The sequence below is a fragment of the Acomys russatus genome, chromosome 13 (assembly GCF_903995435.1).
Source record: "Acomys russatus chromosome 13, mAcoRus1.1, whole genome shotgun sequence".
Lineage (NCBI taxonomy): Eukaryota > Metazoa > Chordata > Mammalia > Rodentia > Muridae > Acomys > Acomys russatus.
The window spans coordinates 69,521,455-69,539,349 of record NC_067149.1 but is presented as its reverse complement, the minus strand read 5'-3'; the positions used below and the strand labels follow the sequence as shown (position 1 = coordinate 69,539,349).

Here is a 17,895-nt window from a genome sequence, read left to right as displayed (position 1 = left end):
CCCTCTTTTCCTCTCACTGGGCTCCCCCACTTCAGAACAATTAGGGTCCCAGCGTCTTTGGGGGAGGGTTATCACAGAGCCGAGCAAGTGTCACAGGTTCAAAGGTTGTATTTTCATGCCATGAAAACAAGTCTAACAGTTACAAATTCTTAACTTCTTAAAGGACGTTGTGGAAATTCCCGGGTTTCTTTTTAAGGTGGGAGGAAGCCAAAAGTTTTTTTTTTTTTTTTTAACAAGTATGAAGTTTAAAGGAATCAAGGGAAGGAGACCAAGGCCTTCTGATGAGAGGGGACCCCACCCAAGACAGCTGAAAGCCTTAACTGCTGGCCAGCCCCAATGCCTGGGGGTGGGGGTGGGGGTGGGGGGAGAAGTCCTGGCTTTACCCGCCCCAGAAGTCTGTTGAGCATCAGGGGATGGCCCAAGCCTGACAAAGGTCAGGCTGGCTAATCGTCTAAAATCTGTGAATCATACCAGCCTCCTAGAGAGACAGATGAAACCTTCCAGTAGGATTGTCTAGAAGGCAAACTTCTTTGAGTGGCTCCTGAGTTCGTTCATTTCAGTGGGTTCTAGGATCCACGCCCACATTGGCTGGGCCCTTTCCTACGTGATGAGACCCAGTAACAAACTTTCTCCCTGGCTCTGAAGCAACTGGGATAGGGTCACTTGGTGAATCTATAGGTGCGCATAGGGTAGGTTATCAGAGGAGGGTGGGTAGGAAGGACGCTGTGTGCTTTGGTCCTCTGAGATCGCAAAGTGGGTCCCCATCCTAGCACAGCACCCCTTCTTGGACTGGCTCCAGATGTGATGTCCTGGCCCTTCCCAAAGAGGAAGGTCAGAAATCGCCTTTGCTATCCTGGGTGCTAGTGCATGGTCCCCTCCCCAGAAGAAGGCCAGGCCAGGCAGCAATGCTGGCTTGGAGCACTGCCTGCGCGCGAGCTTGTAGGCGCGCTTGGGACTTCTGTGATTCTCGGGCCACCCGGGATTCCTCTTGCCGCCCGCCGGTCCCGCCCTTGGGGACCTGAGCTCCTGGACCTGCGAGTCAGGAGGCAGCAGACCGGTTCAGGAGGAGGAGAGCTTCAGATCGGCCCACGCGGGCTGAGGCTGGGGTGGGGCTCTGTGGCTCCGGACTTCGCTGCGCTCCCCGCCCCCACCGGCCCGCTCACCCTTGCTCAGCCAGCGCGCGTTCCTCGGGCGCCACCTCTTTGCGACTCGCTCACTTCTCAGCAGGTTGGCCCGGGGAGCGTGTGAACCTTCCCGGGCTGGACTCACAGCTCCTCTCCAACCTGCGCCGCCCCAGCTGGGCCGCTCCGCTCCGCCCCGCCGCCGGAACCCGCCCTCGCGGCCACCTGGCCCTCGCATCCACGACACGCGCGCCTGCAACTTGTTCAAGGGCGTTGTGGAATCAACTTTCCGGAAGCAACCAGCCCACCGGAGGAGGTAGACCGACAGCTATGTATATATACGCGCTCTGCCGCAAGTGGCTGTGCACCCAGAAGCCCAGGGTACAGGGCAGCTGACTCCTGCGGGACACTCGCGTTTGAAGAAGCGGTTCACACTGCCCCCCGAACCCCAAAGCGCTGCCGCCAAGACTAAACATTGCTATGGGAGCCACGGCAACACGCCACGCATCCCGGACTTCTATGTAAAACGCTCAGTTTTTGCTCTTCTTTCAAGTGGAAGCTCTCTGGTTGCTTTTTTCCCCCCTCTCGGGTCCCTTTTTTGCCTGTGTGGTTTGGGAGAGGCACAGTTGGAGGCGCTGATTGCTACAGAAGTAAGTGCTCTGGGGCTCAGAGAAAACTTTTTTTTTCTTTCTTTTTCTTTTTCTTGTTTTCTTTTCCTTGTAACTTGTAAGATGCCCTCGACTTTGGAGTGGCTGTTGGAAAGCCACGGGCTTCCAGAAGAGGGAGCGGGCAGTGCGAGGAAGAGATGGAGAGCCGGGACTGACCCTCCGATTCCACTCTTGCAGGTCCCCGGAGCCGCGAGCGGCATGATGCTGCGGAGGCTGGTTCAGCGGTGGAGCGTCCTGGTATTGCTGCTCAGCTACTCCGTGCCCTCCTGCGGGCGCTCTGTGGAGGGGCTCAGCCGCAGGCTGTAAGTACCTGGTCCATGTCCCATGGCGAGGGGTGGGGAAGGCCCGCGCCAGAGGTGGCCAGGCTGGGGCAATGCCGATGCCCATGCCCAGGGCTGGGAGGGTTGGGAGACTTCTCTGACGCTCCCAGCCTGAGCTAGACACAATCACTGCGGTACCTGCTACCAAGGGATTAAGCCCAGTAGAGCCATCTGGAGAACTGGTGAGACTCCAAAAAGGACAGGATAGAGACGAGTTTGATGTGCTTTTCTCTAAGAGGAATGTTTCTCAGAATCCCCCACCAGCAGGATATCTGCCTGCAGGGAACCACCAGGGTTCCTTTACCCACCCAGGGAGGCTCTGGAAGTCAGTAGAAAGCCAAGGGATTCAGCAACTATCTGTGTACTTGTGTGTAAGCTACAATACGTCTAAACGTGGGTGGCAGTTTGCATGTGAAAAGCAAAACAAAAAACCTTTCGTCTAGTTTTATTATCAATGACATAATTTTAGGCATATAAAACAGGACTGTGTTACATAACAAAGAATATTATATAATTTGGTAGTAATAACTTTTTAGTGGCAAACTTCCAACTTTAGTATCGATACCATTCAGGAAAGGCGGGTGTGCTTGCGTCCAAAATGGACTTCAGGCGTGGAAACTTTCTTTTTCCTGGAATTACTGCTAACAGTTCTTCAATCTGGAGTCAAAATATTTGCATTGTGGACTGAAAGCTTGTATTAGGCATTCTCAGCTGGCAAGGGTTTGTTGTTGTTGTTGTTTGTTTGTTTTAAGAAGAGTGATTATGACTTTGAGATAAGCACACATCTAAGTAGACCTGCAACACAGCACTGTAGTATTTGGGAAGCTGCAGGGCTTGACAGCCTACCGGGCATGGCAGTTCATCAGTGTGCAAGTGTGCATGCAGTGCCTTCGGGCTGCTCTCTGAGCAGCAGACTCTACTCAGGATGGGAAAGCCATAAAGTTTAAGAACCGAGCTGTTTGGCTCTGGAGAAGACATTAGGAGGACTTGTGCGCCTCACAATGGAAGTAGCAATATCTACCTAATATTCACAGCCAGGCTCCTGGTGCTTCTTGTCAACTCCCGAGGGTATATAAAAAGGCAACTGTTCAGTGCCTGCTTTGGGTCTATTCTTATTAGCTCGGCAGAAAAATCTTTAAATGAAATTACTTTAGACATGTCTGGATCTTGGCACGAAAACGAAACTCTATTATGAATCTCCTAAGGCGAGTTGTGTGGAGCTCTGTATTGCAGATAAGGCAGTATTGTCCTGAGAGTGAGTGTTCTGCTGGCGCGTTTCTGAAAATTGTCTTCAGACTTTTCGCTCATTTTGAGACTTGTGTGAAATTCAATTACCTAACATCCAAATATAAATACAGATGAACTGGATTTTTTTTTAAGGCACACTTACATACTGTATTTATTTGGCTAAGAATTTCTGTCTTGGAACAGAGCCTACTTCTTCTTTAAAGTTGCTTAATACCTATTTTCTCTTTTGAGAGAGAGTAAATGAGCCATGCTTGAGTCTACAATGACAGCATAAAAATAGCACCGGGCTGCCCTTACGGTTCTTCTTAACTCCTTCTTTTTTGCACCTTACAGAACTGCCCATCAGAAACCATTTGGCAGCTAGGGACTCTGTTTTAGTTCTGTTTGTAGATGAAATACAATAGCATAACTAAATCCTCACACAGAGCTACGGTTATAAACTACGAGGTGCTCACATACCTGGTGCCTTGTAGCTCATCCTATAACAAGTGAGGGAGTTGAAATCACCACAGCCAAACAGAGGCTTTTGTATGTGTGCTGGAGAAAACATGTACCTTCTACTCCCCATGATCAGGCTAGTTCCTTGAAAGAAATTTTAACTTAACCATCAAACCCTAACATCTAATCTGAGGGACTCTGCTTAAGACATATTGGTTTTATTTTAAGCTACAGATGGGTACCTTTTGAGAGACAGGAGACTATTGTAAGTGTGCTTCCTAAGCCGACTGGAAGTGAGTAGTTATGGCTAGCTCGTGATCAGATTGGCTACTGGAAAGTTGGGGTGAACAGATGCTGCTGTGTAGCCGAGCACAGTGGCCAGTGGCTCTCCATGTTTGCCACAGCAAGGGAATGCCGGGAGACGGAGAAGCCCGGGCATCATCGGCTGCTTTGCTTAGGCCAGATTGGGTCTGCTCCACAGAATGAAGGAATAGCCTTCTACTGAGTCACGGGGGCTGTGAGTCACGCTGCCTCTAACACCCTAGCCCTGTCTGCTCTGGGGACCACAGACCTTTTCTCAGACTCCTAATGCATCCGCGAGTGTCACATTAGCACACTCAAACTCCCATGCCTGCGGTTCCCCCGTTCCTTGACAGCTCCTGAGAAGTTTCCTTTCCCTCCGTGAAAACTCCCTTGAGAGAGGCTTTTCTTTCTAGCAGAACAGCCATGTTTTAACCGGGTTATCTCTGAAGGACATTTTGCCCATTTTTCTTCTTCTTCTTCTTCTTCTTCTTCTTCTTCTTCTTCTTCTTCTTCTTCTTCTTCTTCTTCTTCTTCTTTTACAATAATAGAAGAAGATGACAAGTAATACCGGACTTGTTTTTCCATGCTGGCACTACAGTTTGTAATAAGAGCCATGTGAGCTGCTGTGCTATGAAATGTTTACAGACATCATGAGTAACAGTGATGATTGATGCCATATTTGCAGCTAAAATGCTTCAGTGATATCTACATTGAAAAGCCCTTAATTTATTTCTCACAACCAAGATCTATCCTGTTTGTTCAAGTCAATTATCTGTGTCATCTTTTGTGTTTGGGGGAAGTAGATCATTGTATGGACCTTATTTCCCGTGGGTTCTTTCACTGCTCAGCACAATTTCCCAAATAGATATGTGTGCTCCATGGTATTTTAAAGGCAGCTGTCTTAAAGATACTAAGTACTTTGTCTAAGCATATGTAAGGTCAGCATCTAAGAACATTTGCATTTTCTAGGCTGGGGAAGAGACTCAGATGCATGAAGCCCTGGGTTCAATCCCCAGCACCATGTAAGCCGGGCAGGGCGAACCTTTTAACTCCAGCACTGGAGAGACAGGGGCAGGATGATCAGTCTGGGTCTGGGTCATTCCCGGCTACATAGAAAAAAAATACACCCAAAAAAATGTCAATGTGTTTTCTACTACATCAACAATATCTTCTCAAAGGAAGATAGGGAGCACGGACCCATGGGAGAGGTACCACTGCTACTTGCATTTTATAAAACACAAGGGAAGAACAGATCTTGAGTTGTGAAGGTGCCATGACTCACAGTGGACAGGATGGCCAAGATGACAGACACCCATGCCAGTCGAGAGGCAGAAGCAAGGCTTACTTGGTTCAAACAGACCAACCAGTAAAAGGCTGTCTCCAAGTTCAGGGACAGGTGAGCGGTACAATAAGTTTGAAGACAGGGACATCAGTCAGGAATTGTCCAAGAAATAAAAGTCCCCAGAACAACTGATTATCAAGAAAAGTTTCTATTTAGTGGGATATTTTGGTAAAAGATACTAAATTGTGATACTTTGAAAGGCACCATTAGAGTGGCTCTGTCCCTTACAATGTTACCAGAGGATATGAATACACTGTACTCAAACCTCACATTTGCAAACTATTAAAAGTTACCAGATTACTAACTGTTGCCAGAATAAGAGGATTTTAATCTCTTCACACGTGGCACCTTCAGAAAGGAAGAGAGCCTCCTTCATGCCTCATTTAAGCCAGGCTCCTATTAAATTCCTTTCTATGAAGTCATGCCTTTTTTTTAAAACAAGCTATATGGTTTAAAGTCAGTCCCCACACCAAAATGCTACAAGGAAGCCTGCATTCTGAGCCCAGCCCACCCCCACAGTGAGACGAGCTCTGGGAATCTCCTCATTTTGCTGATGAAAACGACTTAGGGTGGAGTTGGTCTTCAAGGGTTAGGGTTGGCTTCCTTGTGGCCGGCCCATCATCATCCTCATGGGGCCTGCTGTGCTGTGCCCTGAGCTTCTTGTCCCCTTTCTGTAGCACTCCCTTCTGCCTTGGTTGTGCTGGAGAATGTGTTGGGAGCATTAAAAAGATAATCTTGACTTTCAAGAATCAGAACCCTGCTTTGTGAACTTTGTAGACTGGGAAAAGTCATCTCATACCTCCACACCTGTCTTTCCCATCTTTAAAATGGGCCTAATGATGCTGTTTCTCTGAGTGGTTCGCCAAGCCCTATTAAGAAGGCAAAAGGGGGGGGGGCATTCTTGTGGGAGTCAAGTAAGAATGCTTAGGAAGCAGGCCTGTGAAACGCACTCAGACACTTCTAAAGAGAAGCCATTTCAGAAGGACAGCCCAGTGGGGAACTCTGCACTTGGTCTAAAACTTAATTAAAAGCTTTATATGATGCTGCATGCCTGGATCCCAGCACTCAGGAGGCTGAAGGAGGGAAATAAGGAAGGAAGGAAGGAAGGGAGGGAGGGAGGGAGGGAGGGAGGGAGGAGAAAAGAATATGTAAGTTCAAGCAAGTCTGAAGACAGGTATGACAGAGTAGTGTGTGTCATCCCAAAATACAGACGGCCTAAACTCAGGGCAGTCTACATGCCTTGGCCTCCTGGGCCCCAGAATTACGGTTGTTCACTGTCACACTTGGCCCCTCTGAGATTTTTAATGAAAAAACAAACATTGAAGCACCCGAGACAGAGGGCTCTTATCCAGGCAGAGGCCACTACTTTAGGGGAAAACTTATCTTCTTGCCACCCTCACCCCCACCCCTCCCCCACCTTCTCATACAGGTTCCTGCTGAGCCATTCTGGTACATTCTTGCATCTTGGTTCTATGTTTCCCCAGGCAGCATTCCCTTTCCATTCTCCATCAGGTTTCTTGCCTTACTCTCACATTTGCTGTGTTCAGCTGTTTGTGTTAGCACTATCTTACAGTGTGCGTGCGCACATGAGATTGGAGGGTGCTTGCTTAGAGCAACTTAATCTGCGTTTCCTGGGATTCTGCCTGTTCCAGAAAAGCCAGGGGGAAAGGGTTTGTTTCTCCAGCAGAATTCTGGGAAATGTGACTAGGCAGGCCCCAGTTAGGGTTGGTCGCCTAATTAGATCTTCTGCAGCAATGCCTCTGAGCAACTTATTTTATTCTTTATTATGTACTTGCAGTGCTGAGGACTGAACCCAGGGCCTCGCACATGCTGAGCAAGGCTTTGTGACTGAGCCTCTTTTCTGAGCAAGCATGGGAGCCGAATTTGATGACCCCTTTATACAAATGACGCCCAAGAATTCTCCTGTTCCTACCATGGCGAGACCTGGGCACTGGCTCCTAGGTCTCCTGTTCCTATCTCCCTTCCCTACGCGCTAGCCGCCCCCTACTCCCCAGCTTATTTCTGCAAGGAACCCACGGGCAGGGCCCTGCGGCCTCCGCTGACTGTGTTCTCTCCCGACAGCAAGCGCGCAGTGTCGGAGCATCAGCTGCTGCATGACAAGGGCAAATCCATCCAGGACCTGCGCCGCCGTTTCTTCCTCCACCACCTGATCGCAGAGATCCACACAGCCGAAATCAGAGCTACCTCGGAGGTGTCCCCCAACTCCAAACCTGCTCCCAACACCAAAAACCACCCCGTGCGGTTCGGCTCAGACGACGAGGGCAGATACCTAACTCAGGAAACCAACAAGGTGGAGACGTACAAAGAACAGCCGCACAAGACGCCTGGGAAGAAGAAGAAAGGCAAGCCCGGCAAACGCAAGGAGCAGGAGAAGAAGAAGCGAAGGACTCGGTCCACCTGGCCGGACACTGCGGGGAGTGGCCTGCTGGAGGACGCCCTGCCCCACACCTCCAGGACCGCACTGGAGCCCAGCTCGAGGTACCAGCTGCTGTGCGCAACCGGCTTCCCCTGCCTCCCTCTGCCCTGGTCCAGGAGACCAAGCCATCTTCTATGTGTTGATCCCAGTGTAGGCCACATGCCCAGCCCAACTTCCGTCCGTCCTTCCTTCCTTCCTCCTTTCTTCCTTTCCTCTTCCTGCCCTCCCCTTCCCTTCTTCCTTCCTTCCTCTGCCCCACCCCCCCCCCAGCCCCAGCAGTGTCTTCCTCATAGCCCAGGCTGACTATGAGCTCAAAGCAATCTCCTGCCCTAGGCTAGAAAACTCAGAGGTTCTAAGTGTTGCCCAGCAGCAGAGCCATAGAAGGTGGATCATTGTAAGTTCGAGGCCAGCCTGATCTACAAAGTAAGTCCAGGACAGTCAAAGCTACACAGAAAAGTCCTGTCTCGGGGCGGGGGGCGGGGGGGGGAGAAGAGAAAGGAGAAAGAAAGAAAGAAAGGAGAAAGAAACCCCATTCCTTGCCTGAGTTTCTGAACCTAGCAAACATCATAGCTGCTCCTCGAGTCAGCATCTTGTAAAACTGTCCTGCTAATCCCCCCCCCCCACCCTGTTTTTCTTTCATTCTTTTCAAAGAGGGACTCAGAAGGAGTTGTCACCAACGTGGCCAGGCAATACGTTACGTAAGAACTTCTGAGCCATTCACACATTATTTAATTAAATGCATTTCACTAAATTTCTACCTTATTTTAATAGAAAGACATTAAGTTATTTTTTGAAACACATACCTTGTATTTATTTGATTTTTAACTACTTTTAACTAGCTGAGCTGGTTCCTAGCACCTCAAGAAAACAGAACTCTCTTACAGGTTCCAGTCTTAGCTTAGATTTTAGGTTTTCTCATGTCCTGCACAGCAAGTTGGCATGACTTTCCCCTAGTAACAACCCCGCAGCCCACTCATCGTCGCCCCCAGATACAGGCACTGTTTACAGAGCTGATTGACTTAGGGTCGGTCTAACATTAACAACGTTCACCACCTTGAGCAAATGAAGACTCACCCTAACACGTGCTTTTGTCTTCTGTGACAAAATGCCAAGCTCATGGAGTTAAGAGAAAAGTGGATGCAGTTACCTGCTGGCAAGCTGTTGGTGTGGCATCCAGAGACTTAGCTTTGTCTACTTCGTGTAGGTGTAGGGGTGTGTGTGTGTGTGTGTATGTGCTGTGTGTTTTATGTGTCAAGCAGCCAAGTGTCTACCAGGCAAAGGGGGACAGGTATTAGCTTCATTTGACAACACGGGAAACCAAAACACTTCAGCACTGGAGAACCTGAGTTAGTCTGTGGAACTGGGCTGTGCACCCCACCCCCGCCTCACCCTAACGGGGTTCACTCCCTTTCCCGAGCCAGGGCAAGCGTTGTGTTGGTGCAGACTCCTCCACATACACCCACTGAGAGGAGCTGCAGTTTTGTTTGGCTGTTTTACTTCTGTGGGGCTTGACAGAGAGAGGAAAGCCACACAGGAACACATCCTACGCCATTTGTGATCTCACCAGCCCAAGTCCCCCGGCTGAGCTGTCCCTCAGTGCAGACAGGGCTACAGAGTTCACACAGTTCAAGGGGGAGTCTGAAGAAATGCCCAGCCATTTTTCTCTCTCTCAACAAACCCATTTAAAAACAGTAACTAAAACAGAAGTTACACTGAATATGTTACAGGCTCATTATTTGATGGGTAGCAGCATTTGTGATCTCTCAAGCACACTGAGTGGTGTGCTCTGCGCCTGGTTAACAGGGCCTGCTCACTGACCTACACAGTGTACGTTAAGATGTGAATATAATGTATGTATCTATAATTAATGCAAACGACTCTCTGGCTAAGTCCTACTCCCATCAATTATCTTACAATGTACTCGTGTCCACACTAGAACCGCAGAAACAGAAGCATAAATAGTTTTTACAAATGCTTTTTTCTTCCTTGAAAGTCTGCATCTGTCTTCAGGTCTCTGAAAAGTTGTTGACAGTCAACATTCATCAACTCTTGTGCCCAGGGCTAAGCCTTTGTTAAAACGCATCTAGCAAAAATGAGGCAGCATCCTAAGCAAAGCCAGGCACAGGCTGAGAGTAGCCACAAAGGCGGGTAGGGTCCAGGAGTTACACACTCAGAATGGGCATGGACACGCACACACAGGGGTCCACATGGCATCTTCACACTAGGACTGTGCGTGAGCAACCTTTTAAGGACATCATTTAAGTCAGGGCTATATGGTGTGTGTGTGTGTGTGTGTGTGTGTGTGAATACATACATATATATATATACATATATACACACATATATACATATATATAATGTGTATGTGTCAGAGGTATGACGAAGTGGCAGGTGTGAGCTTTAGTATATATATATATTTTTTCTTAAGGGTAACTACCAAGGAAATTACATATTTCCTCTTCTACAAGCTGTTCAGAAAAAAAATATATATGTATATATATAAAACTTTCAGTTTTAAGATGACATTAACATTTTTGATGTTTAACATGAGATGCCCAGATACAGTAAGGACTCATGTCTGAAAATCATGCTCTGACTTGAAAAATGCTGTTAGAAAAATATGAAAGCTTTCCAGTGGTCAAAAAACTAAAATTCTAAGCATATTCTCTCTCTCTCTCTCTCTCTCTCTCTCTCTCTCTCTCTCTCTCTCTCTCTCTCTCTCTCTCACACACACACACACACACACACACACTCACACACTCATACTGACCATATGATATATTTTATTTCACTTTTCCAATATGTACCTTTAATAAAGACCAATTCAGAAAAAAAGAGTCAAGTAAAGCCCAGTTAGGGTAAAAATTTACTCCTTGATACCTTACCTTTTCCTTTTTTTTTTTTTTTTTTTTTTGAGAAAAATAATTGTTCAAAATTAATTCCCACTTTTGTTTCTCTTGAACTCAATTCAGTAACTGCCACTGAGTAAAGTAAGACACATTTCAGTCAATGCATGACACACTAGTGAATTTTGAAGTTGTTTATTATTATTATTATCATTATTATTATTATTATTATTATTATTATTATTATTATTATTTTGCTTTCCTGACATCTATCCAGTTCAAATATCTGTCTTACGCCCTCTTTTTCTCTGCCGTTAGAAGCTGTTTAAATATTCCAACCAAAACTACTAAAGAGTCCACTCCGTAAGCCCCTACATGTTAGCAACTTTTCTTTCTTTCAGTTGCACATGACGCCCACACTGGTCAAGACTTTGATTCTTACGCCCACACATGTCTGCAGCAGAAGATCCCACCCACACATCCGCCTGTGAATTCAATGACACAGTCAATTCCTACCCGTAACAATTTCCTTATAAATGAGTATGTGTTCACTGAAATAGACTTTACAAAGATGAGGGAGAGGGAGCAGGACGCCCTCAGAGTTCCCCCGCCCCCGTGCACACACTGTCACTACAGTCACCGCACGCAGGACGCCCTCAGAGTTCCCCCACCCCCGTGCACACTGTCACTACAGTCACCGCACTAACTAAAAATACATGAACCCACCACTAGCTCTGAATGATCACGCAGACACAGCAATAGAAACTCAGTTTATTCAGACCTCTTGTCGTTTAAAATAGACTTTTATGCAGAGTGTGGTGGCACACACCTGCCAGCCCAGTACTTGGGAGGCTGAGACAGGGGCATTGCAAGTTTAAGACTGATCTGGGCTATACTAGTGACAGCCTCTCTTTGTTTTTTGGGTTTTTTGTTTGTTTGTTTTTTCGAGACAGGGTCTCTCTGTGTAGCCTTGGCTGTCCTAGACTCACTTTGTAGACCAGGCTGGCCTCGAACTCACAGCGATCCGCCTGCCTCTGCCTCCCAAGTGCTGGGATTAAAGGCGTGTGCCACCACCACCCGGCTGTGACAGCCTCTCTTAAAATTTAAAAAAAAAAAAAATTTTTTTTTTTTTGTTTCTTTTGAAAAATCCACCCAAACATACCAGACAGAACACGAGAGACAAGTACTTCTTGGTTTTTGTCTTTGAAGACTAAAATCCAGTATCAGCTTTGTTACGAGTGTGTAAAGACAGCTCAAAGACCAACAGATCCCATCCGTGTGAGCGCAGCACGTTCTTACCCGTGGTCACATACATCTACAGCTAAGTGAGCGCCAAGCAGAGTAAACAGACTCTCGACCACGCAGTATCACTGAGAAGTGAGAAGTAAGTGAGGAGTGCTGGGGACGGCTGTCCCGGTCTCGCCTCACCTACAGGCCCTCCACCGTGCTGCTTTGCTGCCACACTGGCTGCCACACAGCTGTGGCTCTCCCTTTTCTGTCCGTGCCACACTAAACTTCCTATTTGGTGGACTCCCAAGCAATGCCATCCACAGGGAATGCTTGGAGTCCCTCCATCGTCCTCCGCTGAGACCCTGCTGTTCTCATTCATGTTTTTTTTTTTTTATTGCATGCTGCCCCATCTGTAAGGGAGATTAACCTCTCTCTCTCTTTTCTTCTTTTGTCTTCACAGGACGCATTGAAACTTTCCCCGCAGATCTTCCAAGGACACGTTACAGGATTTTGTAATAGTAAACATATGGGAAGTATGTGACATATTTATTGCCTGTACATACTGTAAATGCGCTGGGATCAAGCTGTCTCCCCAGGAAACTGCACATTGGTCATGTGAATATTCTTTTTTTCTTTTTTGCCAAGGCTAATCCAATTATTCTTGTCACTGTTACCATAATTTATTTTGTCAACTGATGTATTTATTTGTAAAGAAAGGTATCTCGGTGCTGCTGATCCTATTTTTTTTTGTAACATAATGCACTTTAGGTATACATATCAAGTACGTTGATGAATTCAACTCAAAAAAGTGTCTCTATTTTGTGGTTGGTTTTAATGAGTGCTGAAATGTAATTATCTAGACTGATTTCCTTCTGTGCGTGTAAAAATGGCAGTATTTTAGATTTGTAAAGAAATGTCTAATAAAATATAATCTAATTACACCATGGATCATGATGTGAAATTTTTCCTTTAGACAGAGAAACACAATATACCTCTTTTAATTCTACTTGAACATGGCCCTATGCTGACTATGTTTATGGGGGCATCTGTTCTGGTATGTCCACATTAGCTTTTAGTTTAAAACTACTTAAAATGCATTTTGTCCAATATTTCAGTTCGAGTCAACAGAGTGGCTGAACAGCCTGGACTTCAAGTTGAAATTAAGTTAAGAAATGTCAAAAAATCATCATCATCATTGTCATCATCATCATCAGAGGAGGAGGAGGAGTCAGGAGAAAGGACTGAAGAAGGTTTTCCAGAGTTAAAACCCAGAGAGAGAAGCAGGCCCGAGACCTTGAGACTCTGAACAAGATCCGCCACTGTAAAGCTTAGTTTGCAAAGGGCTTTCTCTCGTTCTTAACAACAATAGCAGATCTGCTTGGGAACTTGGGAAATTGTGTTCTGTTTTGTTGTTTTTCTCAGGACAGGATTTCTCTGTGTAGCTCCTGCTGTCCTGGGACTCTCTCAGAGATCTGCCTGCCTCTCCCTTCCCTGAGTGCTAGGATTAAAGGCGTCCATACTGCCCCCTGGCTTGAAATGTGCTCTTTAACTGTGTTCAGCATAAGGCACCCTATGAGTCAGACACACGCACGCCCAGGAATGTTCTGTCAACACCCAGCATCCTATTCCATGTCTATGAGATGCTTCAAGGCATTTAGGAAGTACAGCGCAGTAACTTCCCCCAGGGTTCTTCCACACCAGTGTGCAGATCGCATGCACCAACACAACACTGTCTACAGGAAACTATGAAATGATGCATTTGGACCAAGTTTATCAATACTGTCTCGAGTCTCATGGCCATCTTCTCGCCATCTATGAGGATCACAAGGCCATCTTGGCAGGTAAATGAGAGCAACCGAACTTACTTCTACTTATGCCATCAGAGATGGTTTTCACACCTAAGGAGTACTCAGAGGCTAAGGGCTGTGCTCTAGCCCTGTCTAGTGCAAGTACATTGAAACACCTCAAACTTCATCTGAGAGTCTAAATCTTAGTAAAACTGTGCCCAGTCTTTACAAGTTGCTCCCATGAAAGGTGTCTTCCCAAGCCAGGCATGGTGGCACTTGCTTCCAATCACAGAACCTGGGAGGTAAACACCGGTATGAGTTCAAGGCCAGCCTGTTCTACGTAGTATGTTCTAGAATAACCAGGGCTGCATAGAGGGACCCTGGCTAAATGTCTTTTTTTTTTTTTTTAAAGGAGAGAGAAGAGAAAAGAATAGTTTTTTAGAATGATCATTTGGCAGAGACTGAGATAATGAGGTATGGTTGAAGCCATCTCCATGCGGCCCAATCCTAGGAACAGAAAAAGGAACTGTGTGGCCGCTTCTGACACCAATTCCTACCAAACCTTTCTTGACACCATTGTTATCTTAGGTAGGCTGGCTTCCTGGCAGTGGTCCAAAATACCATTGTAGGATGATGTGATGGGAATATAAAGGGGACAAGATTACCTTCAGAAACACGCAAATATAAAATTAAGACTAAAATAAAATCAACATAAATAAATGCAGCAAGTTGCACTCTGCCCGCCACAGCTTAATCTTGACCCTGATAGTGTCCAAGAAGCAGTGACAGTTTCAGGGAGGCGAGCTGGCCCGGGCACTCTGAAATTCAGCAAAAGAAGCTAAGTCTGCCAGTGGACTGCTTGATCTTTAGTCATACAGAGATCTGGGGTTAATTAAAAATCTAGTATATTTATAAATGTAGCGTTCACTCTAAAGGACACTAGCCTGTAAAGCTGTATACACAGCCCCCGCTTCCTTAGCTGTTGTTGTGAAGTGTGATTTTGTGACACAGCTTAGCTATCCTGAGCTCCGTTACAAACAGAAAACTCAGGTTAACAGTATCACCTTAGAAACATTAAAAGTCCACATTGGCATCGCCCTTCCTTGTTACAAATGTTAGTTTGGCCTACTGACAGTGTCAAGTTGAAGACATAGAGAAACCTCCTTTTCTTGGGAGCAGGCAAGAGTATGTACGTGATGGTTGGGGTGTCTAGAAGACTCTGCAAAGAAACCTAGGGATCCCTCAAGCGCTGTACACCTACAAACGCTGTACGCCTGCTTCACACAAGGACAAAGTCAGCCGACATTTCCAAATCCAAAATGCTCTCACACACCATGTCATGGGCCTTTCCTTTCTACCCTGAATCTGTCCCTTGACTAAACACTGAGCTGCCCATCACCGGTGCCCAGCCACCCTCAACACACCTGAACTTATGCTAAAATTTTTATTCCAACCCCAAGGTGTCACCTCCAATGGCCAGCTGAGTTCTAGAGCGACTTCCTTATAGTTCAGTTGCTACTTTCCCCTCTGCCCACAGAGTTCACGGTAAGACAGGACTCTCTGCGGACAGAGGCCGAGCCAGCAGGGCCTTCATCTTCTGTAAGTGCAGGAGACTTGATGGGAGCTCCAGCTAGGAGGTATTCCAAGAGCACTTCCTGAAACTGAGAACGAAGTCCATCCCAAGAGCCAGAACTTCCTGTTCCCCTTCCTGTCTTGACCCAGTATTACACACAAGGCCGCCTACTATGAAGGACTCTCTACCATAGAGATGCCAGGTTCCAGGTCACTCGTGAGGTCTCACCTGGGCTCTTCAAAGGCAGGAGCTAGAATGGAATTCTGCCTCCACGTGGCGGGGTTCACGTCTCACGAGGAGCACTGTGCCTTGCTGGCTCCCTAATCCCCTGGTAGGCTCCTTGGTTCAACTCCCAACACCCAACAGCATGCAGCAACCTTAACACACAAACAAGAGCATCCAATAAGCTCTCATGAGAAGACTAAACAAAGCCTCTGGAGTCAGGAGATGGTTCTGAGCTTGTGCTGTTTCCGACTCCCACCTCGCACCCTTCTCTCGTTGCAGTAACAGGAAATTTAGGGAGTAGCAGCTCCCAGCTTGCCACCACGCACCAGAGTGCCCTCTGTTCCTCAGCCTCTGATTTCACAGGGACTTTTCCAGTTCCACAAGCCCAAGAGTAAGGGCTTGTGTTGAGGGTACAGCCACCTCCCACAGGAAGGGAGGAGAATTTAAAATATCATGTTCTCTTCCCGTGAATACCCAGCATAGAAGTCACCCACAGGGCCCAGCTGTGCAGACGAGGCACGCTGCTCTTTTGACAGAAGATTAATGTACACAGATCCCAAACCAGACCCCGCCGGCATCAGGATGCGAGCGTTCATGCTTCTGTGTAAGTCCCTAGCACGCGTGCAATGCGAATGGTTTATGTTTTTAAAATTGCATTTTAATTAAACTTCAAAACTTCTTCCTAAGAGCTGAAAGACATTTATAAATCGGAATAAACATGAGGTGTGTCACCCTTGAAAAATGGATTGTTTGCTAAAGACTCCTGCTCCCTGCCGAGCACACACAGCCTTGGGGGTCTGAAAGGAAAACTAGTCCATCCATCTTCCATTTGAGTAAGATAATTAATAGTCACAAATAGCAAAGTTGTTACTGAGAAGCTGCTGGGAAAGGGCTCTGTTGAGGCCCATAGCCCACAAAACAAACGCAGGACAATCACAAGCAGAACCTCGCTGCACGTAGTAACTCCGTGCCCCCATCAGTCACCCTTCCTTCATCCCAAGGGCTGGTGAAACCAGGCATCAACATGAACAGCAAGGGCTGAAGAGACAGGAGCTGGCCGCCCCACACGTGGAAGAAGAGAGCAGGCTGCCTTATCCATAATAGTCCTCTTCTTCTAGAACGAAAGTCATGTATCTTAATGGCATTTTACAATGTTATAAAAACTATTGTGTCAAAGAGAACAAATTGGCACCGTTGTGGAGTGAATATTCATTGTTCCTGGGAGCCTGCTATGTGTGTGCACCGGCCTTGTTTGCGATCCACCACAATCTGTGCAAACAGCCACAGAAACGGGTGTTTGGTCTGTCTTGCAAGCTGTGCAACTCCACCTTAGACTAGACTTGCCAGGTTCACAGCAAGCTCCACTCCATGCCAGAGAGCCCTGTGACAAAAGCTTGCCACTTTCACAGGAGAGCTGAGTTCTGGCTGCTCGTCATTGAGTTCAGGGAAATAGTGGGTCTGAGAATCAAACTTCTAGTCAGTTCCTGCTTCCTGTTCCCCCAGGGCACTTCCTGCTAGCTTCTGCCTGAAGGGACTCTTCCAAGGCTTGCTGGTGCTCTCTCTCTCTCCCTCCCCTCCTCCCTCTCTCTCATCTTTATCTCTGTCTCTTTGTCATCTCCTCTTTGGTTCCCTCTGTCCCTAGCTTTCTTTTTCTCTTTCTGTCCCTAAAGGTCTCTTCATTTGTCTCTCTCTCTGTGTGTCAGTCTTTCCTTCTGTCTTGTCTCTGTTTCTGTCTGTGTTGCACTCTTTCTCCCTGTCTTTCTCCCTCTAACTCTTTCTCTGTGTGTTTCTGTGTCTTTCTCTCATTTTCTCTCTTTCTCTGTCTCTGTGTCTTTCTCTACACACACACACAGAGAGAGAGAGGGGGGGGGAGGGAGGGAGGGAGGGAGGGAGCACCAGGACTCCCAGGTGTCTACAGAACCCAGGAGTGAGCAGCTATGGCTCTCAGGGAGGTGGCGAGGGCGGGAGCTCTGGCTGGCAGGCAGTGTGTAAGCATACACAGAGAGCCACTTTTTGTAAGAAGGTTAAAACATATTTAAAATGGGACCACCTTGGAGAGGAGACCGTTCCCCTCCTGTTACCTTTCAACCTGCTCCAAAACTTCAGCATTCAGTTTTTCCAAGGCCCACTCTCCCTGCCACCCCCCCCCCCCCCCGCCCCTGCAGCCTGGCTTTCTGCTGAATGCTCAGCTTCTTGCAGAGCCCTTCCACTCCTCCACAGACACTGAGAAACACTGCTGGCCACTGCCCCCTCCCCCAGCCAGCCCACTGCCCCCTCCACCAGCCCGCAGATGTGTGTGCCCACTGCCACACAGGGACAAACAATGACAGTGCATCAAACACTCTTTCACAAGGTTC

At 47.3% G+C, this 17,895-nt stretch overlaps 1 protein-coding gene across 1 annotated transcript in view; it reads left to right on the top strand.

The window, feature by feature from the left end:
* Positions 1-1,100: 1,100 nt before the first annotated feature.
* The window catches only part of Pthlh (parathyroid hormone like hormone), a 63,615-nt gene continuing 46,820 nt past the window's right edge, over positions 1,101-17,895 (top strand). The window contains exons 1-3 of the mRNA XM_051155696.1: positions 1,101-1,771; positions 1,967-2,091; positions 7,523-7,939. Coding sequence (XP_051011653.1) covers positions 1,988-2,091; positions 7,523-7,939 — 521 coding nt within the window. The 5' untranslated portion in view covers positions 1,101-1,771; positions 1,967-1,987. The remainder of the gene's footprint in view (positions 1,772-1,966; positions 2,092-7,522; positions 7,940-17,895) is intronic.